Source organism: Drosophila melanogaster, chromosome X (genome assembly GCF_000001215.4).
Source record: "Drosophila melanogaster chromosome X".
Lineage (NCBI taxonomy): Eukaryota > Metazoa > Arthropoda > Insecta > Diptera > Drosophilidae > Drosophila > Drosophila melanogaster.
The window spans coordinates 20,473,552-20,498,254 of record NC_004354.4 but is presented as its reverse complement, the minus strand read 5'-3'; the positions used below and the strand labels follow the sequence as shown (position 1 = coordinate 20,498,254).

Sequence of the window (24,703 nt, the reverse complement as noted above, 5' to 3'; positions counted from 1 at the left end):
CTCTAAAAGAAAGTGGTTTTATTGGAGTAGAAATATATATTTATCTAGGTGCCTTCAGCCCGCTGGAAAATTGTTATCATATTTGGCTTATTAACAGTAAGTCAGTGGTATAGAATAGTTATGTGTTGTCTTAAAATCAACTTCCATTGAGGGATCTTTTACATTTCGACGAGCTCTCTATTAAGTCGGCCAGAGGGGCATGAATAATTGCAAATGCAAGGCAATTGCAAGGCAATTGCAATCGCAATTGTGGGGCAGGTCGTTTTTTTTTAGCATAGTGACTTGGGCTGCGCCCCCTTTAATTAAATTTTTTTTTTGTTTGTGCTCGGTTTCTACTGCTGCTGCTGCCAAGGGTCGAAACGTACCATCGGATCCAACGCCACAACATGGGATCCCAAGTTTAGTTCTTATATCAGCTACAATATCATATTCTGTTTTTGCTGTTTGGTGTTCTTTTGTTTACTTCAAAAGTGTTTGGTTTGTTTATTCATTCTGGATCCGCTGGTGTGTGTGTGTGTGTGTGTGTGTGTGTGTGTGTGTGTGTGTGTGTGCCTTTCTGCCTATTATTATTATTTTTTTTTTTTTTAGGTATTTGTTCACTCTTTGGCTGGTTTTCTATATGGTTTCCAATCGAAATCGAATGGCAATCGGAGAAAGCTGTTTTTAGGGGGTGTAATGGGAATGGAGCGTTCAATTTTATACTGTTTTAATAGTCAGACGATCTGACGGATAAAACTTCCCTTGGGCGTCGCCTTATTCTATTTTTCAATGACACAATCTTGTGGCAAAATCTGTGGGCTTATTCAAATGTTTACGTCATTGAGCACTGAATACTAAATACTGAATACTCATGGGAAGACGACAATGTTTACATGAATTTATTCGCTTAAATTACATTTGTCAAAGAGCCAGAAAAGAAAGATCTACACGAACGATCATTAATCATACTCGAAGAATTCAGATAATGATTGAAAAAACCGAATGCATATGTACATATGTACGTGTGGCTTAAATAAACAATACACATATGTACATATGTGGGTTCCGTCGCTTTATTAATCATTGAAACATGTTTGAAACTTATTTTTGGTTCATTTTAATTAAGGCAACTGCATTGATATTTGCGAAATGATTTTAAAAGCCAAGTTTGGTTGGTTAAACTAACTAACATGGAACAAGGTGGCAGCTTTAACCCTCTAATGCTTCGAATCAAATTGAATCATTTAAGGTCTGGACGAGTTGAATTGATTGATGTTCTTAAAACGCCTATTATTCTTAAAAATTCGTTGAGCCAAAACTGTTATTTAATTTCTATTATTTGCCTCGAACTATTTTTTTTTTTGTTTTTCACTTCATTTTTTGGTTGGCCATTCTTTAGGCACGTCCTTTTGTCTTTCACCAATTGACAAGTGGGAAGTGTTGTTGAACTTTTCTGTTTTTTTTTTATTATTTTTTTTTTTTCACCCGGCCAGGATTGTGTTGTTTCCACCTTGTGTTCCGCGGTTTCCTCGATTTCCGCGGTAAACCATTCAATGATGATGATATAATACAAGGCAACTAAAGCACCAAAAATACGCACACACTGGCGCGCTGTGAAATGGCGAGGAAGAAGAAGCTCAGCACGCAAGCACAGAGTTTTCCCCATTTTCCGAGCTCGACCCCCTCGCCCTTTCGCTCCATCGTTTCGCATCTCACACCATATAAAAAGGTCGTTGAATGAGGTCAAGGTAGCACTAGCTCCCTCCCTCTCTCCCGGTCTTTCTTTCTCCCTCTGACCGGTATATCCCTCTCCTTCTTGATCGATTTTCCATCTCTTTTGCCAGAGGAAGAGGAGAAGGAGAGCGAAAGAAGACGAAGAAAATGTTTCCATTTTCCACTTCATTTATTGATTTGCCCGTCAGTTGTCAGAAATTAGATTATTAAGGCGTTTGCTCCGCTCAGCTGGACCAACAGTTTTCCCGCCACTCCCACTGCCTTTCACCGCCCACCGCCCAACGCCCATGGCCCATACTCGCCGCCCCCCCGCTGGCGGTAGGAAAAGCAAGGAAAAAGAAAGACATAAAACACATAGCACAAACAAACAAACGACGCTGCAAGAACATTAAATAAACAATTCGAAAATAAACGTAACAACAAAATACAACAAAATTAAGTATCGGAAACAGTCGAGATTCGGACGAGCATATTACCCTGTAAAACAATTCCGCATAATGTTTATATCGGGGAAAAGTATTTGCATTACTGGGAAATAGCAATATGGAGAACTAAATATACCTATATACTTCATGAAATTACTAAATGCTATCGAATAGTGTTTGGTGGTCTTTCTAGAATTTTTTTTTGACATTCGGCACCAGGACGGAACCAATATAGCCAGGATCTTGAAATTTTCCAGGGTAAATAAAATGGAAATTGAAATTGTGAGTGACGCCAGGCCAAGACACATGAATGCCTGGGTACATTGCCTTTTCGGTGTGTATTGGTGGGCTGTTTCGCCTTCTTTCTGGTTTTCATACATATAAGTGTACGGCTATTCCGATTCCGAATCGGTGGCGGCGACACTTGGCAACAAGTTGAATGGCTCTCGCTCAGCACCCCAAAGGGGCTCTAACCCCCTGATAACGAGGGGCCAGATCAATATACACATCTACGCGTATACGCGTATACATACAGATGTACATATGTATATGCTATGTATGTATGTATGCATGGACAGGTATATACATATGTATGTACATAGCTATATACCGGTTGCTATATGGGCTCGGTGTGCATAATACACGGGCGTGATGTTTGTCGAATCCGATCGCATCGGCAATCGGTCTTTGATGTGCGTCTGCCACAATATTTTCCATATTCTCCGGCCCGACTTTCTCATATTACCCCGGCTTGTTTTTTTGATGGATTCCGATCGGATTTGTGGGGCGAGAGGTGTGAACACGCCGCAGAGATAACCTTTGATATGATACGAGTAAGATTATCTACAAGGTGTGTGATTCAATTGGGTTAGGTCGGCGTTCCAATGGGTTTACAGATCGTGCAATACCAGTGCATGATTTTGAAACATAACTTTGTTCTCGCGTTCGAAATATTATCATCCAAAACCTAGAGTTACCCTGGCATCCCTGCAAGATAAAGTTCCTTTAAATCCCCATTTTATTGCAATTCAATTCTACATAAATATATGTATAAATAAATCTATTTAAAGCAAAAGAACTACCATGCACCAAAGACTCCTGATTTGTGGACGCGTTTTAAATAGAAGCTATTCGGAGCTTAATACCTGCTCCGATCGACGATCTGATCGGACGATTCCCAGCGATGTATATATGTAGATCCAGCATATGAATGATTTATCGCTGATATCGCTATTTGTTTGCATTGTACTTTTGTTTCCCTCTCGTGTCAGCTTTATATACAGAGACACATATATCGCTTTTTTTTATCGACTTCCATTCCGCGAAATTGATAGACAAAGAAATAAAAATGGAGTCAATACGTATACGTATAGTTGTATTTATCTATAATTTCTTTTTGTTTTTTGTTTAATGGAGAGGAGAGAAAGAAACCGAAGAAATTTTATAAATGTAATTGCACGTAATTGGATGCCCCCGCGTGTGTATTTCTCGGTTTGTGCTTCGTTTTTTGTTTATCGATTCCAAGTTGGGCATACGACCGAGTCGTTTATCGGCTATCATGTACACATATATCATTTGTCTCTCTTTATATATTTTTCTGGTTTTATCTGTCGGCAGATATGGAGTGGGGATGGCTATAACCCAAAAATTGTAATGGCAGGTGAACGGTGCAAACAGAAATGAGGAATACACTCACTCCATTAAACATGAAGAAACGGGGATCTGAAAGTAAATAAACAGTTATCGATATATAATTTATTACTAGGTAATCAGGAGCTTTGTTTACTAGTTCCTAATTAGAACTTCAAATTTAATGCCAAATGTACATAAATACTACCATTGAATGGGTACATCAAGATGTATTCGAGTGCTTTGACTTCCACATATATCTCTTACTCTGCTGCTTGATGTTTACATTACATATGTGAAGGAATTTGAAACGACCATTTAATTCATATCGATTCATATGGTATTTAAAACGACCATTCAATTCATATCGATTCATAAGCATTCGATAAATATTTCATCGCATTTCCATAGGCATCGAATGTTTAGTGCTTCGACTATTGAATACCTGTTATAAGGCGAATCAATTTTATAATGAATATGTGCTCTTATATAGAGTGCTTCTAAATACATGACTACATTTTTAATTAGTGCAATGTATGTATATATGTCCAAATAAACTAATGTAAACTGAAGTTTATGAAGTTTAACCTACAAGTTTTTCTTATTTCAATTAGCGTTATTACTGGACTAGTTATTTTAGGGACAGGACTAAAAAAAACATGGTGTTATGATAGGTGGGAAACGAAGATATAGTGCCATATAAAATTTCTTTAAAAAATAAAATTCTGAGATAAATTACGAAATTTATTGCGCTTCTTGATTATAAAGGAATATAATAATAATGAGCAGAATAAAGAAAAAACATAATAGTGCGGCAAAAGAGGCGATTCAGTTGGCAGCTTTTTATTGACTCTACTGAATAGTTCGTGTGATAACAATTAATTTGATTGTTTTGCATTACAAGCGGTCGATAGTTTAAATCGAACTTGACAGAAAAACGGGTAACGTACAGTGGAGAGTGGAGAGTAAAGATAAAAACCCAGAATCACATCGTGGCAAGTAAAATAATAAAAAATCAAGATTAAAGACAGAACATGCGTGTAATGAGCCAAGCAGCGGTAAAAGTATTAAAATGCTGTTCAACAACGGCAGGAAAAGAAAAGAACAAGGCCCAGAATTACATCAATCAAAGCTGGGTTTTTTTTTTTTTTTTTTTGGAGGCGGTTTCGATTGCTGGAGCTTAACGAAAATAAAACAAGAATCCGAGTATCGAATCGAGCTGAGATAAGTGGAAACTAAAAAAAAAATAGGTAAAGAATGTAATGTTATTGGGGGGGAATCAAATAAAATATACATTTATACATATAATAAACCGTAGGATGGCTTCTGATGATCGTCTGCTGGTCAGGCAAATTTTCCATTCCATGGAAAATATCTTTACTTTTCAGCTATCGCCGGCCAACCTTCAAATGGATTATCGGCGTACCGCTGCTGATAAGTTGATATAGGTCGTTATATGATGTTTTTTCTATTAGTACTACTAGTGACGGACAGCCAAGGCCTAACAGTAGCGGCGGAGCAGAGTGTTTTACAATCATTCAGTTGGGCTTGCTATTTCTTTGCGATTCGCGATCAAAACTTAACACATTTTTAGTAATCTGCCGTCGAATCGGTTTATTATCTATCTGTGTGTGTCTATCGCCTTGACTTGAGTGACTTGACACACTCGAGCTCCCCCCTTTCGCACAAAAAGAAACTACTTTGACAATGCAATTACAATGGGGCAATTATAGAGACTGCTATCTGAACAATCTGTTTTTGTCTGTCTATCTGTTTGGGGGTAATTACATGTGCTTTGGCTCAAATTATTATGGCGGCTGTCGCTTTTGCCTTCTTTACGTTGTTCAATTGCGTTCAATGAGATAAAGCTGGCAAACCACATAGTAATCCCAATAAAATGTATTGCAGTATACATTGTACAGCCTATTAAATCCTTCCAATAATCGTGCACATATCCCTACGGGTCTTTGAACTGTGACCTTATCGCTTGGCTAATTGAACGCACAGGGCATGCACTTCCCTCTCATTGTATCCTTAAATAATTTCAAAATTTAGACAGCTAAAGCTATAAAAAGCATACATATAGCGACGACGTTTTATTCAAACACTATTACATATTTAGCGTCTTTAGTTGCTCTACACATAAAATCTTCAGCTCGAATTTAAAACGAACCACTTTTGGTTGATTGTGTCCACCCTCAAACGATAACTTATTGAGCAAACAAAAGTGTCAAACTGGGAATGCCGACCAAAAAAGGGGGCGTTAACCTAAACGCCTTTGAAAGGGGGTTCCTGCTTTAATACCCATCTTAATTTTAGTTTTATTTTTCAAGAAAGAGATAATAAACGGCATTATATCATCGTAGCTGTGTTCAGTATAACGATCGACCCAAAGTCATCGCATATGCCCAAGTACAGTTAGTTAAGTGCTTTTAACTGCCAGTCGAACAAAAAGGCGAAAAAAAAAGAAACAAAGCCTTCGAGACACAAAAAGCGAGGAAAAACAAAACGAAAAACCTCTTTCGGCTTTAATTACAATGCATAAAAAATACAGTAAAAACCCGAAAACAGATTCAACTAGGGGGCTTTGTGTGTTGGACATTGACCGTCAAATGAGAAGTCAAAAAAGTGTAACACGCCTCGTCGCATTTTAACCCCTTCTGTGCCTCAGAAAGCTGAAACTATTGGGTTAAGAGTCCGGGAATACCAACAGCATTTGATAGCTTGGACCATGTTTAATGAATTCTAAGGAATAAGATCACACCTTCTCACTAAACAAGTACGAAATGTTCTTAATCCACAATGCACACGTAATTAATAGAGCGAGTGTTTACAGCAAGATGTAAATATTATATATCAATTGTATTGCCATTTGTGATTAAGGATCGTGGATAGTCATGATGCATTTAAAACATATTTTTAATTATATTGAGCAATACTTTTTACTAAAGCCGTTGATCTGCCTTTGTTGATCCGGCTCGAAGCACCAATGTCTGTCGAACTTCCTTGATTAGTACTTACATATGTTTGGTTAAACCTTTTTCGAAAAAAACCGTATTCCTTATTTCAATTATTTTTTTTTTTTTTTTGCAGATGATTTACGTTAACCCATCGATGGATCAGCAAGAGCAGTTAGTAGCAGTACTATGGTAATATCGATCGGTACGATGGGCCTCGTGCCGCAGCCACATCGAAAATTTGCAACCTATCGTAGGATGTAAAGGAATATCCCCGAAGAGAAGAACCGCAAGGCGAATATCAGATAGTGGATAAATAGTTTAGAAAATAGAAGAGGCGAACCAGGGGTGAAGCGCCACCCCACCCACCGTCACACAAATGAGGGTGCCACCAACAGGTTGACCACCAAAAAAAAAAAAACCCCAAAAAATAAGCAAAATAACGTAGTAATAAAAAAAAAGCCAACCGCACGACAAATAGAAAAGGCAAAAACAACCGAAACCACCAAGCCAGCCACCGAAAGAGATATAGCGCTAAAACAGAGCGAGAGGAGAGTGTGTAAACAGAAAAAGGCGAAGCACAACACACAAAAATTCAAAGAGAAATAAACCCGAAAACACACACAACACCCCCTTCAAACCACAGTATCCCGCAACAAAATGTTACAAAACTCGAACGGCGCTGCCGCAGCGCATTCGGCAGCCTCAGCGGTGGCGACTCCGGCAGCGGCGGCATCCGCAGCAGCAGCAGCTGCTGCAGCGGCGGTGGCTGCAGCGGCCAACAACGCCGCCCTGGCCGCCTCCTCCATCCAGCCCAAGCTCATCGTCATCCGCCGGCGACCCAACCAGGGATTCGGGTTCACGCTGCGCCACTTCATCGCCTATCCGCCGGAAGATGACCAGGCATCATCATCCGCATCGGGTTTGGTATCGGGATCGGCGACAGCAGCAACGGCGGCATCGGTATCGACCAACTGGCCACAGGTGAGTAGGGATAATGATGGTTATAGTGGGGGAATATAGGAAATATTGAGAATATAGAGAAAACAGAGGATGAAAAGAACACAAATGATAGTATTTACAGAGAATATAAAGGATTTTCCAATACATATTGTATACGGCAGTCTGAGTAGTGACGAAGCGCACCAGGAGAGTTTTAGCAAACATTAAGAGACAATAGAGAGTACTGGCTAGAGGTTGTCCAAAACCAAGCGAATAGTGGTGACTGTAGCCACAATGGGTCGGGATATAGGTGCAGAATTAAAAAAAAAGGGAATACACTTTGAAAAATAATCGACGTTAAATGTAGAAAGTTTAAATTGTTTCTCATGTATCTCAAGCTCTAAATGAATTATTTAGGAATATATGAACTTTGGCAATTTAACAATGACACTTTAACTATGATTTAATTTGTTTCTTTTTATAAAAATATATCGCATAAAGTTTGTTAAACAGATGGTAAAACTAAATGTCTTTGGGGATTTAATATATAGTAGAATATACCAAACATCGCATAATCTACATTCTTGTGTAGAGATTTGTAAGAAGAAATCTTAATAACATCATAGAAATGTCCTTAAAAGCACCAAGTTTAAAATCTAATGGGAGATGTAGTGCATTTTTTATTCTTCATTTTTTAGTCCGATATTTTTGTCTATTGGCCCCAAGGGAAGTGCAAGTGAGAGAGCGAACGACTCTCTCTTTCTGTCTCTCGCGCTGCGCTGAAGCGCTGCCTCAGTTGACGCCGACGTCAGCGTTGGCGTTACGTGAGCGCTGCGCACGGGCGACTTATTCAAATTGCCGCATTTGCTTTTTCTGCTTTCTTTTTGCTTTTCATTTAAGCGACGGTGATACCCAGCACGAAAGATCGCCAGGTGTATTTCGACTTTAATCAAAGAAATACTCTAAAAGTTAAAATTCCATATTTTAAAATCACCCTCCCTTGAAAAATCATGATTTATATATATATATATATAATAAAAATAAAAATGTAAAATGAGATTGCAAAATATGTCGTTCAAAACATTTTAGATTTTCCTAATCTTTTCAGTGTCGTTGATTTAACGCTTTAATGCCCCTAATACAAAAAAAACCCAATGCGATTCTAAAATTATGAGTTAAAAGATGAGCTCTCTTATCTTTTTTTTTTTATATTGAAAACAAAATAAAAATAATAAAATAGCAACAAGTATGGCGATACTATGATCTTAATAAATTTATTAGGGTATTGAAATGTCGGTAGGGGTCCCCTCTCTTTCTCTTTTATTTTTGCACTAATTTGCGTTTTGCTCACTTCACTTTTTTGAGCCCGTTTTATTTTTGTTTTGTTGATATTACATCCTCCGCTTGCCGCTCTTACTCACTCGCACACTCTCTTTTCGTCTTCTTCTTCTTCTTGTTGCTCGCAAGGCGACTCAATTCAATCTACACTCTCCTCGCAAAATGTGGTCTCACGACCCACAGTCGCGTTCGCATTAATAGGTCTATGTTAAATGCCACAGAAAAAGGTTTTTACAATTTTTAAGTACTTATCGAATGTTTGGATTTCGTGGCTTTATAAGAGAATTTAATTTAAGTTTTTCTATTATTTCATTTAATGTACTCAGTAAATGACTTTAATAATTTGATGTATACCGAAAGAGATTTACTATTTGATGATATTACAATCGTTTGACCATTTGCATAATATTCTGTTTCGATTCCAATTGGCGTGCAGAGATCCCTCAAAACATCCCTCTGTAGTTGCTATACGGCAGACATAAGGATTATAGTCTATGCACTCATGGTCTATTTGTGCAGCGGGGGGTACCTAGTTTTCGCACCTCAGGCGTACAGCTGACTAACTATTTTTTTTTTTTTGTTTCGGTTTCGTTTGGTGTGTAGGAAGCCTCCAGTGCGGCGGGCAGCAACAGCGGCAGCAGCAGCAGCGTCGGCGTCGCTGGGATCACCGGTTTGGAGCCAACGTCGCCGACGTCGCTGCCGCCGTACCAAGTGAAAGCGATGGAGACCATTTTCATCAAAGAGGTGCAGGCGAACGGACCGGCCCACTACGCCAACCTGCAGACGGGCGACCGCGTGCTGATGGTCAACAACCAGCCGATCGCTGGCATCGCCTACAGCACCATCGTCTCGATGATCAAGCAGACGCCGGCGGTCCTCACGCTGCACGTGGTGCCCAAGGAGTGCGATGTCCTGCAGATGGTAAGCTCATCCGGAAAGAGGTTCTCCTCATCCCAACTCCATCCCACATCCCCAGAGACCGGAATACCGAAGCTGCCAAAGTGCTTGCTGCTTCTTTGGCCAAAGTGTGTGATGATTAAAAAAAAAAAGTGGTCATCTTTATAAGGTCTGACCTTAAATTGGACAAAAGGCGTTAGAGTAAAAAAAAAAAGGCCAGCAAATCCGGTGAATTACATGAGCCAATCGGGTCTAGTCCGCAATATCACTGATCTTTTAAATATCCTGTATATAAACATCTAAAGAAACGTATCTCAACAGGTCGCAGATGGCTTAGGAGTAATCATGACTCACAAACTGAGAAACTTCATAAATACTTATATATATATATTTGTAACTATGTGATATCACCGTAACAATAGAGTGAATATCTCACCTTATTCACAATAGTTAAATTGAGATGAAATTGAACTCTTATTTATTGAAGACCGTGTAACGGGCAACCCGCTTTGCCATGCAATTCAGTTTTTAAACAACACGAATCGAATTTCCATTAATCATTAATTAATCGTGTTATATGCATGAATGGTGCTACATTTCGCAGCAATAATAATGCGTTTGGAAATGACCAGAACTTGCAGCATTGACCAAAGTCCGCACTTAAATTATTAATTGGTCGAATTATAGCTAGCTTGAGATACATACATACGTATGTACATATGTTCGAAACTACTAATTAAGAATGTGACTACTATTGAAATACACCCACTGACTAATTCGTCGCGTTGTATTATCATCATCTCTAACTTGTTTTCCTCGTCTTTTTAACAGCACTATACGAGCATTGCCCACACGCCGGAGTCGAATCGCCTGACCATGTCGACGCACTCGCCCTCGCTGCTGGCCAACGGCTCCCACAAGACCACATTTCCAGCGGCGGCAGCAGTTGCAGCACCACCGCATCAGCATCAGCAGCAGCAGCAACAGTTGATCTCATATCCCGCTGTTGCAGCCGTGACCACATCAACGCCGGCAGGATCGCCGCAATCCCAATCCCAATCCCAATCGCACTCGCACCCCAACACCCATCATGCACCATCCCTGCACGGAGGCAGTCGATCGGGCAGCATCACCAGCACGGCCAGCGGAGGCATCACCGTCCTCAGTCAGCCGTTCTACCCACAGCAGCAGCAGCAACAGCAACAGCAGCAGCAACATCGTCATCCAGCGCTGACTGGCGGCAGCAGCAGCATCGATTTCGGGGACATGGCACATGGACTGCGCCAGCATCAGCAGCAGCAGCAACATCTGTACCAGCAGCAGCAACAGCATCACCAGTTTATGCGGTAAGTCAACAAAATAAATGAGCTCACCTTGGCGAACGGCAAGCGGCGATTGACGTCACACATGATGGCAATTACAGCGGATTTTCGGATTTCGGACAGCAGAAGAAAGCCCACGTATTTACAACACTTTGAGATTCATAAACAAAATCTAGCACCTGTATGCCAATTTGCTGTATTCAAATTGAACACACGGGTCCCATTAATGTTGGTAGGGTTAAAGCAGATTTCAGTTCACAAAGGTTCGACATTCCTGAAAACGTATTTATCAGATTGAACTATATGCTTATAGGATGTATGAGCATTCTTTCCTAGCACTTTTTTTTTTAGTTGCCTTATTCGTACCAGTCATGAATATATGATGAGACCAAGTCGCATCAGGACCAAAAAACCAAACCCATTAAAGACCAGACAAAGTTTTTACGTTTGCCTTGATCCAAAGACATTTAATTTATGTACAATTGGCTGAAAATTACACGTCACCGGTGGGCAACACTTGGAAGCCATCGAAGTACTTGGCCAGCGGAATCGCCAGCGAGAAGAGTCCATAGCTCTTTATGAAGGTCCAGCAGAAGTGGTCATTATAGATGATCGTCAATACGGCGCGAGCCATTAGCAGCAGCTGAAGTGTTTTGGTTTTCTCCACCATAGCGCCACAAAACTGTCCATGAATTGTGAATTGTGTATTATGGTGGGGGGGGGATTTCGATAGTGCTGGCCAACTGGCCAACAGCTTACCTGATTGCTCGACTCAACGGGAACGAAAACTATGTGGACTCCTTTTTTTTTTTCAACAAAATTTCTGATGTGTGTGCTCTCCAAAATAACTGAAACTGACTGGATCAATACGGAAATGCTGAAAACACCATGTCAACTAGGATTCCAAGTGCGTCTGACTTCAAATTCTCGGCTACTAGATTGTTTTTAGGGCTACACGAGTAAACTGAATGCAAAGCACGGTCAAATGCAATTTGCTCCACTGTGCAGTGGCGATCCGTTTTGTGATTTATGGTGGCAAAAGTTGAGAGGCGGTCAGTCGTCTCAGCCAGCTGTTTTTAGCAAACGGCACACACAGATGCATTTACTCGCACATTATGTATTTCACTTTCATTGCCACACAAAAAAAAAAAAAAACCAACGAAATAAGTTAGTGAAAACTTAATATTTGAAATTGGAAATGGAGAAATGCCAGGCGATCAGGGGGGCGGAAAGGCTGCCGCCAATAAGGCAGGCAGATGAGAGATGAAAATTGTGTTTTATGGCGATGAACTAAATGACAATAACTAACCGACTAATGAACAGCAAAATGGCGGCGCACAATGTGCATAATTAAAAACGATTGTAAACGAACTCTCTGTGGAAAAGGTTTTATTCGCCACGACGAGGCTGCTATTTCCTAGATACAGTATGTATCTATGTTTGTTGGAATTTCCATCTGATGTCCGAGTTTTTGTGACATTATTGTTATTTTGCCAACGATTTATTGCAAGTTCTATGGCAAGTTGATAATGTTTTTGATCGCAGATTTAAAGATAGTTGTAATATTTGGGAGCAACTCGGATGACTCGCCGCAGTTGCCACATTTGGGCAGCCCCAATATTGGTCGCCATTGTGGCTGCGCCGGGGCCTCGGGCTCGGTGATTTCATCCTAGTTTCCCCTCGGACGCAACCCACTCACTCCAGTGCTCCTTCTCATCTGGCGTTCCCATTTCATACATTCCTCATTTTAGTCTCATTTCATTCATCGCCCGACTCGACGACTCGCACTGTCTTTCCATGCATATTTGTCATTGTTTTGCGTCTGTCTGTTCTGAATGAAATTTATTTTCCATATATTTTCCGCTGTCCGTCTGTCCGTTTGGAGATGTGCAAAAAAAATAATTTATTATTTCGTATTCTATAAAAAGTTCATGTGACGTCAGCGGGGATATAAAACGTACTTATATGTACATAGATAAGATCTCGACCTCTGCAAAGGGTCAAGTTTTACGAAATAATCAATTTGTTTTATTCTTCCTGTTTAAGTTAATGCCTATTTTAATTATTTATTGATTTCTGTTCTATACTTTTGAGTTAGTTATCGTTAAAGTGCTCTGGTGATGGAAATGTTTAGACCGAAAGGGAAAACCATTAGTTTAATTAGATTTTGTGGTATGAAAGATTCAATGGCTTTTGTGTGTGTACCCTTCGCTTTAATTCTTTGTTTACGATTTCTCGTATTCTTTTCGGAAAGTTTGTCACGTCTTAAGCTGCCTGCATGTGCAATTTTCAAATTACGTGAGTTGGTTGGTGCAAACTTAGGCGAGCATCTAAAGAACTGTCAGTTAGAATAGATACACACGTCAATTGACCCACAGTCTTCACAAGTTTTTTAATTGAGAGATAGCTTTGGAAATTGATTGATTATTGATTGCGTTTCATGCGCAACGAACATGTAAACACTTCACTTGGATTATTACAACAAATTTAACACCTGCATGTTTCAATAAACCATATAACCATTTCTCACGATTTGTTTTCTTGTTTTCCCATGTGAAACAAATTCTTTGGTTGAAATATAGATACTTTTCTATACTTTCAGCTCGGTTTTATTGAAGGTAAAACCTTGCTAAAAACTTTAAAGCGCCAATTTCTGCCACCGCATAAATAATTCAAAATTATTTTAATATTCAAAACGCAATATCAGACATTTTTCAACATCCCCTGCAGTCGCATTGCGTATACGCAGCGTTGCTGCACATGAATATGAATAAATAAATCAATTATTATTACTGCACAGTAACCACTACCCCCATTGACTAATCGGGGGAAAAATTGAGGGGAAAAAGGAAATAAATAAGTAACCGCATAACTTTATGCACACACAACGAATGTAAGCGGACACCTCGCAACAATAACAATAAATTTGTTGAACTGCAAAAGCGAATATTTGCTCCATTGTTAAATGATTACGATAAATTTAATTGAATGTTGTATGCCAGCAAAGAATGGGTAGCAAATAATGCCTTCAATTCCCGCCAACTTCAAGTCGTCTCCTCGTTTCGCCCATCAACCAGCTACCCCCCCCCCCCCCCCTCCCCCCTCCTGTTTCTCTCGAGCGGATGCGGATTTATCTTTTCGAGATCGAGATGGAAACTGAGACCACTCATTGGATTGGGTTTGAGTTGATCTGCCGGGCAGCCGGCAGGAGGCTTCATGTTGTAAATTATTGACTACTCCAGGCATTCCAAACATGCCACTGAAGTAATTTACACTGCAAGAAAATCTTGCGCCTTTGTGTGCGGCGCGGTATGTTTGTATGTACTTTCTTTTGTTTGCATATGAATTTCGACTTCAATTGATTGATTGATTGATCGTCCGATTGATTGATGGCTGGCGAAAAGATGTCATCGGAAATGCAAAACTCATTGCTGCGTGCACAGTGAGTGGGCCTTATTTTCATTTGCATCTAATATCATATCATTATTTTGATTTGAAATATTCTATTGTAAAAATCCAAGCAAGACTTTGTCCCACTGTGCACTGTACAAATTTAACTACTTTGCTTTGACAATTACGTATACGCCCTGCGGTTGGGTGGCTGTCCCCCCTCCCCCCTCCCATCACCCCATCACCCCTTTCCCCCGACCATCCGCCCACTCGGTAAATAAATAAGCAAGACAAGGTTGCCAGCTGGTTGATGGAGAGAGGGGTGGGGCGGCTTGGCGGTAGAGTATGGGGTATATATTTGGTCAGTCGGTGACTGATAGTGATATAGCGATTCCCACTCTCTCCCTTTCGCCGATCCTGTGCAAACTGTGGGCAGCTCCCTGCGCCCACTTGCCGCCCCTCGCTTCATTTTTATTTGTTTATCTATTTATTGGTTACAAAATACAGTTGGCACTGGCATTTGGCATACTAATGGGATAATGGATAATGGATAGGGTTGTGAAAAGGGTTACTACAATCAAATCAAAGTTAAATCCAAGTAGATGTTTAATTTTTATTGTCTTGAGTGCAGTTGTTATGAATTTAATAAGTATAAAAATAAATTTTATACAATGTGTACTCAACTTTCTTATGACGAGACAATCCATAGGATGCTACATCATGCCTGCAGCGAATTAAGTTCACTGTATGAAACATCTCGCAGAGGGCTCACTGTACTGAAATAATAAAAAAAAGGAAATCATGTGAGAGGAGAGCATCGGTCGGTGGGTCGTTCGCCATTCGGTCACTGCCCACTCAATGGGTCTCTTTCAATTGCTGAGCCTCCGCCGCTCTTTAATACAAATTTCATACATGCATACAAAGCCAATTTTTGCTGGGTTTTGTTGTGCCTTCTTTTTTTTTTTTATTTATTTATTTTAGTTTAGTCGCAGGAACTTTGCGTAGTACTTTAGTTTAGTTGACGATGGCGAGCGGTTCGTGCAGATTTCAGATATTGTGATACGCGGCAAACGAAGTTTTGTATTTTTTTTTTTATTCACTTACTCGCATAATTCGGCAGCTCCGGCTGCCGTACACTGCCAGAAAAATGTATGCGCTACCCTATCAGGGGGTGAAAAAGCCGATGCTTATACACATGAAAATGATACGATTCGAGATCGATCCGAATAACGAAAACAGGTTAATTTGCCATTTCTCTAGCATTAATTAATTCAAATTTTTTGCCTGTGCTACTGATAATGTGATAATGGAATAGAATGAAACCCAAACAATTTGAGCAACAAGAATTACAAGAAAACACAATTTACCGAGACCTTGTCCGAATACAAAAAAAAAAAAAGAAAGAACATTATATCAAGTGTTTTCCATTTCAAACAAAGACCACAATGAACGTGCCTCGAGTAAAGGTGCAAACGACGAATCTTCGAAACGCCAGTTTTCGTCAAGGAAGTGTTTCAGATCAGTTCCAAAAGCGCAGTGGATATATCTAACAGATATCTAACATAGCTCCCAACAAGTAAATAAGTCAATAAAAATAACTCTGAAGTCAAACTTTTCTCCACGAGCGTCTTTCACACAAATCTCTTCGATTGTGCAATGAAAACCCTGTAAATAAAATACTCGCCAACGACATTTTCTATATTAAATGACTTAAGTTTCTAAACATTTTTTTTTTTTTTGGGAGAAAGAGGAGAAAATTGTGGAACCTGCGGAAATTAAACACCGCGAGAAAATTAGAGTGTGTCAGAGGCTGTCTTTTTTGGATGTGCGATGGCGGTCGGCCTCTCTCTCTCTCTCTCTCTCACTCTCTCTCTCTCTCCCTCACTTTTCCTTATCTATACCGTTCCCTCTGCGGTTTCTGCCGCTTATCAAATATGTCAACAATTTTTTATTTACGACTTGTTAATTGCAAAGAGTCGCAAGAGTTGGCAAAACGCAAATCAGGCAACTGAAAGTAATACGAAATGTGCCCACAGTGCAGACAATAAAAGCGCGAAATTCCGCACACAGCAAGGGACAGAGCTTATAGATAGATATGTATGTATATATGCCCCCTATAGATACAGATATGGCTAATTCGCTGGCCGCCCCTTATCGATATGCACCATTGTGGGGTGTACTATGTGTGTGCATGTGGGGGTGATAAGGGCTTTTGGGTGTGGGTTTAGGTGTGGTTGTGGGTGGTGAGGGGAAATGTATCGAATCGAATCGAATTGAATTGAATTGAATGCGAGTCTCACTTGTGTAGCAGCTTTTCTGCATCACGCACCCAGGCAGAGAAAAAAAGGGTATATTAGATGCTTTGCGGAGTATGAAACAGATGACACGTAGCGTTTCCTGATCAGGATCACTTGGCAAACCAACCGTACTGTCCGTCCGTATGAGCGTCGAAATCTCAGGAACTATAACTATAATAATGCTTAAATCATATTATTAGATTTGTAAAGGTCATGGTTCTGTCTCAATAATGTTCATATACGTGCCGAAAATAGTTTAAATCTGGCCATGAGAATACGATTTAAAGTTAACTAAAAGTTCATTGAAGAGAGCACGCTAAACATTTGTATCTCCAGCTCTCTCGCGTTTTCATTGGCTATTTAAAGGGTATCCAATAGTCGCGCCACTCGATTACAGCATTCTCTTGCTTGAATTATGGTTGTAACATACAACATTTAACCTAAATCATCTTTAACTTTTTTTTTATCGCTTTTAAAGGGAATACAAATTTTGTGTACCCGTTCGTTCAATCGAAATTTTTGCTCAGTGTGCAAATCATCGAATTTTATATATTAAGCTTATGCATAGATAATAATCCCGACAAATGCCCGCGCGTTTACCAATAATCACACATATATTTGCTGAGCACACGAGCTCCTGATCCGACTTTTTTTTTATTTCCATTGCTACCTGCTATGCCGCTGCACAGTGGGCTCGATTCGCACTGAATCGGTTCATAAGATGAGTCTATAAAAAGAATCAAGTTGTTTGTCGGTGAAACTTACAAAAATGTACCTAAAAATGTGTCTCACCGATAACGCCGTAGTATCAATTTAATATAACTTAATCCCAGCGACAAGAATCGTTACAATTTAGACCACTGTGCGCTGACAACTAGGCAATAGAAACATGGTGCGAATGTGTGTGTGTGCTTCCTTTATTCTGCGACCTGTGAAATATGATCCACGGATATATAGAAGGTGTGGGGTTGGGGGCTACGTTTGGGTTTGGGGCCATCTATTCATTACCTTTTGACCTTGACAGTCTGCCGGTGTTTGGGGCGTCGAGTGTGGGAAAGGCTTTTAAAAGCGAATTGAATTAACCATCCTGGCGCACACACACACTTGCATTTACCATACTATTTTTAGCTTTGAACTTTCATTTGACAATCTGAAGAGGCGGAGATAGGTTACGAACGCGGGATGCAGGCTGTGGGCTGCAGGATGTGGGTTGCATGATGTGGGATATGCAGGATACGGGATGCGGGGGCAGGAAGTGGAGGCATAGTTAAACTAATTTGCCATTTGCAGTGCTGCCACCACAGCCGAGAAGCTAAAACTCGATACGCAAATGCTGCTCCTTTGTGCGCCACATGGAACTTAATTATTCGTGCTGCTCTGTTCTCAGCCACTTAAACTATGGCCCAAATCAAATTTGTTTTGTTTTGCCCGCCCGTAGCCGTTGGTTAACTAAGTGAGTGCCCACTGTAGCAACGCTGGTGGTGGTGGAAAAGCAACAGAGAAAAACAAACATGCAGCGGACAAAGAAAAATGCCCAAAAACCGGTCCACAATTTGACATTTTCACATATCACAAAAGGCTTTTAGCCATGAACTTATGTGTTGTGTGTATCCACTTGACATTCATGTCAATTAGGGATGTCAGCGGAAAATGCAGAAAATTTGACAAACGCGTGGGTTTGATTGCATGTTAAAATTTGCTACATTTTTCATTAACATGATAATTCTCGGAATGTTTTTGCTCAATTCTTTTGCTCTTGCAAAATTCTGCAAATTTTTGTGTTGACATTCGTGGGAAATGATCGCAGGTTAATTAATTTTTAAATCCACAGGACCATAAGTGATGATTTGAATACTGACTAAAGCATTTATGTTTTTGGCTTTTAAGCAAATGAAACCGTGCTATTTAAGCTGTGAATCTTTTGTATTGTGTGGTCATTAGCGGTTGCGAAAGTCGGAAATGTAAAACTTTTTCCAACTGGTGGTGTACGAGCTATGAATATGTGAAACGCATTGTTTGGCTTCCGAATTTCCCCCTCAGTCAACCTGTACGTCATGGTTGGCTGATAATAAAACAGAGATTCATGATTTTCACACCAAACTTTGTGTCTAGCAATGACAGTTATAAATTGTATCGCCGGCAAAGGAAGTGCCTTAAACTTAACTAACTTAACAAGCTTAACTACTACTACTACTTGGTTCTAAATTTATTAATTAATTGAAAATCATTTTTTAAGACTGAAACGGAAGCAGATTTAAGTTCAATTTGAAGCGCATTAAATCAATTGTTTGCTTAAGATATAAGAATATTGAGCTTTGGATATGTTTTCCGCAAAATAGGGAATGGAATTCGGCTATATGTCGCCGATCGTGATCGGCGTACGGTAGTGGGAATATTGCGCATGCGCACCGTGTGACGACAGTGAATCGGCGGAGCCAAACTCGAACGCATTGAGCGACTGACAAACTGATGGTGGCACGTGCCATCAAAATGTGGTCAGCACACTTGGAGCGCACTGCTTTTGGGCGATTGCCAATTTGGAGCTACTGCGTCTGCCCATCAGCCGCTGATTCAATTGACAAATATTTTTGTTGTGGTGCGAAAAAATTATGGGGCTACAAAAAATGTCTAGATCCGCCAACAGAAGCACTTGTGCTCGGTTATCGCTTATTGGAAGGCAAATAGAAAACCCGACTGTTGAATTTGGTGTTTAAAGAGGCGTTTTTTCGGTGTAAATTGTGGAAACAAAGTTCAGTACTAAAGTACAGTGGCTAAACTAAATAAATTGAAAGTTTTCGTGTTGAGTTTTTTGTTTGTTTTTTGTTTGCATTAAATGACACAAATAAGGTGGTATTGCGAATATATAAATGAATATGGTTGCTAGGAATTACAAGAGAAATCGAATGGCTTTTCATGTTGTAAATAAGAGTTTGGTGTTTTATGTTCTCGATTCTAGCTCGACACATTTTAATGGTATCAACTATGTTTCTCTATATTGTTGCAGTGCTAATCAGCCGCCAAATTTAACAGTATTATCGGCCAGCTCGGCAACGAACACGCCCACACCCACCGCCCGCCAGCCCAAGTCCGCGACGAGCCACAATCAGGCGTTGTATGCAGTCGGAGCGGGTCCGAGCTCAGCAGCTGGATCTGGGTCGGGATCCCTTTCGGGGGGCAGTGAGAACAGCGACCTTATGATCCGACTGCGCGAGTCCATCAAGCAGAAGGAGGAGTTCCTTAAGTCGCCGGTGCCCGCCTCCATGAGCTCCGCCTCCTCTATCAACGGCAACCAGGCGCAGTCGTCATCGCCGGCACAGCAGCAACACCTGCAGCAGCACCAGCAGCACTTCTTTCCCTCGCACACGCCGCCAGGTGGTGTCCAAGTGGTGGTGCCTCCACCGCGCAGTCGCCATCAAGTGATGCTCAAGCAGCAGCAGCAGCAACAGCAGCAGCACCAGCAACATCATGTCCTTGGCTACGACATGTACCACTCCGGTGGTAAGCTGGTGCAGCGGTCTTCCACGGCGCCTGGCAGTGTGTGCCACCAACACCAGCAGCAGCAGCAGCATCACCTCTATCACCAGCAGCAACATCAGCAGCTCCAGCAGACGCAACATCGCCAGGTGATGATCAACAACAATGCCAAGTACGCCAAGGATCTGGACTATTTTGAGACGTTGCAGGAGACAGGAGTCACCAATAAGGTGTAAGTACTCTGTAAAGTACGCACCCAATGCGTGAATAAATCATTAATTTGTTCTTTCTGTTCATCCACAGCTTTGAGCGCAAGCTGGTGTCACACATGTCCAAGGGATTCGATCCGTTTAAGCCGCTGTCGATCAACACCAGTGCCCTGGAGTCGTCTGCCAGCACGTCGAGCACTTCGGCCACCACGACGGTGAAGAAGCAAAGTGTGCTGTATGAATCCCTGCAGCAGCATCCATTGGCCAAGTACCATCAGACGCAGCAGCAAACGACAACGACGACGACGGTGGATGGACAGACGAGTAGCCGGATGGAGCTGCACAAGGCGACCCTGGCGAATGCCACCATCGATCCGGTGCCAGTTGGATCCAGCAGTGAGTCTAGCCTTCCATCTACTCCACATGCCCTTCTAGCTACTAAGATACTTAACTTATTTTTCATATTTGGTACAGAGTTTGTGACGCTGCCGGATAAGCCGGATAAGGGTTCCTCCGTTGCCACCTTGGCGGACATCGCCGAGAGCAGTGGTAGGTTCTTGGTTTGCCTGTCTCGTTTGCTCATTGTTCCTTTGCTATATGTGATGCCCATGTAAAGCGGAATATCAATATAAAGTGTCCCTTACTTTGGGCAGAATGGTGCAGGGTTGAGCTTAGTGTTCAGAACTGAATTACCGAAACGTTATTATCCTGCAAAGTGTGACAGCTTTGCTTTTATAATTTCAGTCCATTAGAGTCTTTATTTATCGCATTTGGTAGTCTTAAATATATTATTAAACTAATGGTTGGTCAAAGCCGATGGTCAATTTATGTTTCGCCTTTTATTTTACAGCAGCAGCCATTGTGGACAGTGCGTCGGGAAGCGGCAACGTTGTGCGGCGCTACAAGCCATTATCCTCCAGCTCCTTTGACGAAGGCAAACCAATGCGTAGGATATCCTACCTGCGGGCAACCAACAATGAGACCGACTTCAATGCGGAGGCTGCCGCTGGCGGAGATGCCGCGGCAACAGGGGCGTCAGGACCAGCATCTGCATCAGCAGCTTCATCTGCACCTGGACCCACGCCCTCATCTGCTCCTGCACCAGCTCCAGCACCAGCACCCCTGCCCATTTCGATCCCCATTCCGGTGGCTGCTGTCGTCGAGCCGCAAAAGACGAAGTCCCTGGTGGAGGAGCATCCGGATCCCACCTACGATGTGATCGGAGGCACAGGTGGTGGCCACGAGTTCATCGAGACGCCGAACGGCCTGGAGGATGTGCGTCTGTCGGCCCACGGGAGTCGGAGGGCCTCCATGAGCAGTGACATGCGAAGCAGGTTTGTCCGTATATCATATTGCCAATGAATAAATAAATAAACTTGTTTTTCGAAATTGAATAGCATCCACATTGATGCCGAGTTAAATGGCAAGTATGTGCCAAACGAACTGGAGGCCTTTGAGACGGAAATCGAGATCAAGTCCTCTTGCATCAACGGAAAAGTGAGTGGTCCTTCTCACAAGGCAGCCAGAATAAGCATACGAATAATACTCGTTCCGTTTTCAGCGCATGTCCGAGTACCGATCATGGCGTCAGGTGAAGCTGGAGATCAAGGGAGATCTGCTGCGTATCTACTCAGGCCGACATGCCAAATCGGAGCACAATGTAAGTTCTTTCTAGATGGATGGAACCTAGGCCTCGTTAACTAATCGAAATGATCGTCTTGTTACCTTAGGTGATAGAACTTGATATTAGAAACTTTAAGTTCTTCGACGAGTCGATGGATAAGAAGAAATACTTGATCCGTATGCAGTCGAAGCCATCGCCCAGTGGAGCCCATTTGGCCTCCTTGGGCAACGAGTTAAACCTGGACGAGGGTCACGACAAGCTGCTAACCTCGTCGGGCAGCAGCAGTGCGAATGAGCCCGCTGCCAACGCAGCATCGGCCCTGACCGCATCCACCTCCTCGTCCACCTGCAGCAGCGGTCCTTACACGGAGATCCTATTCAAGACGAAGAGCAGCAACGAGATGAAGCGTCTGTTTGGACTTCTGCAGTGGAAGGATAGCCTCAACTACGATGATAATGTAAGTGTTCATATAAGTGCATATAAACCGAAAAACGTTCACTTACATTACATTTTTAACAGGAGCACCAGCCACAGGGCAAGCAGTTGGCAGAACCACAGAAAACAGTGGCCAGCGCCAGTTATCTGGACGACGTCCAAGGTGGAGCGAGTGCAGCCGACAGCTCACCCTTGAGCTCCCATTCCGGTGGCATTGCAGACGCTAGTGGCAGTCATCATGTTTCTGCGCTACCAGCAGCTGCGGCTATTGTCGCCGCCACCAGCGACTCCATTTCGCCGGTGATGAAGGCAAGGAAGTCCTCTTCGCACAAGCATATACCTGATAAGGATTTGGGATCGCCCAAATCGAAGAACTGGAAGGATTTGCTCTTCCGCCGTGGCGGCAGTGGCAGCGGAGGAGTGTCACACCACGACTTGGCTTCGCCATCCGCCTGTGCAGCCAAGCAGATTGGATCTATTGGCGTTCCACTGCGCAGCTGTCCCATGTCGAAGGTCAATGCATATGTGCCGCATCTGGTAGAGGTGTGCACGAACATTGTGGAGACAAAGGGTCTGGGAGTGGTGGGCATCTATCGCATACCCGGCAACAAGGCGGCCATATCAGAGCTGTCCGAACTTGTTAACACCAAGGACTTTCAGTTCGAGAGCTGTGCCAGCGATGACCGCTGGGAGGATGTGAATGTGGTGAGCAGCCTGCTCAAGTTGTTTATACGCAGCTTGCCCGATGCCTTAATGCCGGCAAGTTACTATATCAACTTTATTGAGGCGGACAAGAAGTTTGGCCTGGAGAGAATTGTACTGTTGCGCGAGATTGTGGAATCGTTACCACGGCATCCCTACGAAACGATGAAGCACTTGATTCGGCATCTGTGCCGAGTTAGCGGCAATTGCGATGTGAACCGCATGGAGCCCAAGAACCTGGCCATCATATTTGGGCCATCTATAATCAGGACGCCGAACGATACTCTGGAAACGGCAGTCAAGGACATGAAGCATCAATGCCGCATCGTTGAGCTGCTGGTCACACAGGTAAGGATCCTGAATTTATAGTTTTATATAATAAATGAACAATCTACATATATGTATCGTTGAATTGCAGTACGACTACTTCTTCGAAGGCGGCAGTCTGCCGGATATAGCCGAAGTAAGCGGCGGTACAGCTGCCGTAAGCGCCGCTCAGCCGCAGCAGCAGACGCAGGAGGATCAGACGAGCATGCTGCTGCACAACCTGTCGAAGATCGAGCGGATCACAGAGCGCGAAACCACGCGCACCTCGCGCTTTATGCCGCAGCTCAGACGAAAGACCCATGGCAAGCGCAGCGCCGTAAACTCGGACACGTACTCCGGCGAGAGCGTTCTGGTAAGCGGGAGCTCCTCCAACACCACCACCACCACCACCACCACCACCCACACCACAAGTAGCACAAGTAGTAGCAACACCATCACCACAACCATCAGCACCACCACCATCCAGCAGCGACGGGCGCAGCGCAAGGCTGTGCAGAGCATTTGCGACCAGGCTCTAATCCTGCTCCTGCCCACACCCGTTTCTTCCGTCTCTCTTCCCTTTCAGTCGTTGGACTACGCCAAGGCGTCCGCCTCTGCCTCGGCATCCGCAAGCAGCACCGCCAGTACTTCGAGCAGCTCGACGCTTCACAGCGGGGGCAAGGCATCCGCCTCATCCTCATCCAGTTCCACTACCAAGTTCAGCTCATCGTCATCGTCGGCGTGCTCAACAACGGCGGTGGCTATTTCTTCCTCCATCTCGGCGACGTCCTCCAAATTGTTAAGCGCCAATTTTAAGAAGCGTAGCACAGGAGGTTTCTTGGGCTCAAGATCCTCGCACCAGACGCGCAAGGCCAGCTTGGACGAAAAGGACTCAGGACAGTCGTCTGGCAGCCTTGGTCACAGCCTGGGAGTAGGCATAAATCTGGCCAAGGAACAACAGCGCAGCAGCGTGGACATATCCATTCTGCTAACGGACGACGACTCTAGCAGCAGGCTAAGCGATACGGGTAAGGATTTAAGGC

At 42.6% G+C, this 24,703-nt stretch overlaps 2 protein-coding genes across 6 annotated transcripts in view, besides 1 other annotated feature; one reads left to right on the top strand and one right to left on the bottom strand.

Annotated features, from left to right (window-relative positions):
- RhoGAP19D (Rho GTPase activating protein at 19D) overlaps positions 1–24,703 on the top strand; it is a 40,740-nt gene that overhangs the window by 12,440 nt on the left and 3,597 nt on the right. The window contains exons 3-15 of one of the 5 annotated variants that reach the window (NM_001258851.1): positions 6,861–7,708; positions 9,608–9,925; positions 10,733–11,247; positions 19,915–20,616; positions 20,688–20,989; positions 21,068–21,142; positions 21,444–21,927; positions 21,991–22,090; positions 22,155–22,253; positions 22,324–22,674; positions 22,737–23,702; positions 23,773–24,033; positions 24,247–24,688. In NM_001258851.1, the coding sequence (NP_001245780.1) occupies positions 7,385–7,708; positions 9,608–9,925; positions 10,733–11,247; positions 19,915–20,616; positions 20,688–20,989; positions 21,068–21,142; positions 21,444–21,927; positions 21,991–22,090; positions 22,155–22,253; positions 22,324–22,674; positions 22,737–23,702; positions 23,773–24,033; positions 24,247–24,688 (4,939 nt within the window). In that variant the 5' untranslated portion in view covers positions 6,861–7,384. Of the gene's footprint in view, positions 1–6,860; positions 7,709–9,607; positions 9,926–10,732; positions 11,248–19,914; positions 20,617–20,687; positions 20,990–21,067; positions 21,143–21,443; positions 21,928–21,990; positions 22,091–22,154; positions 22,254–22,323; positions 22,675–22,736; positions 23,703–23,772; positions 24,689–24,703 lie in introns of those variants that run through there. The other 4 variants (NM_001298568.1, NM_001169338.2, NM_001298567.1 and 1 more) reach the window with 4 other exon arrangements.
- CG15461 (uncharacterized protein) lies at positions 11,667–12,075 on the bottom strand. Its single transcript, NM_144034.2, has 2 exons — positions 11,983–12,075; positions 11,667–11,905 (listed from the first exon to the last, which is right to left on the bottom strand). The coding sequence occupies exon 2, from the start codon at positions 11,891–11,893 to the stop codon at positions 11,717–11,719; it is 177 nt and encodes a 58-aa protein (NP_652291.1). The 5' UTR covers positions 11,894–11,905; positions 11,983–12,075; the 3' UTR covers positions 11,667–11,716.
- Positions 17,008–17,315: a mobile genetic element.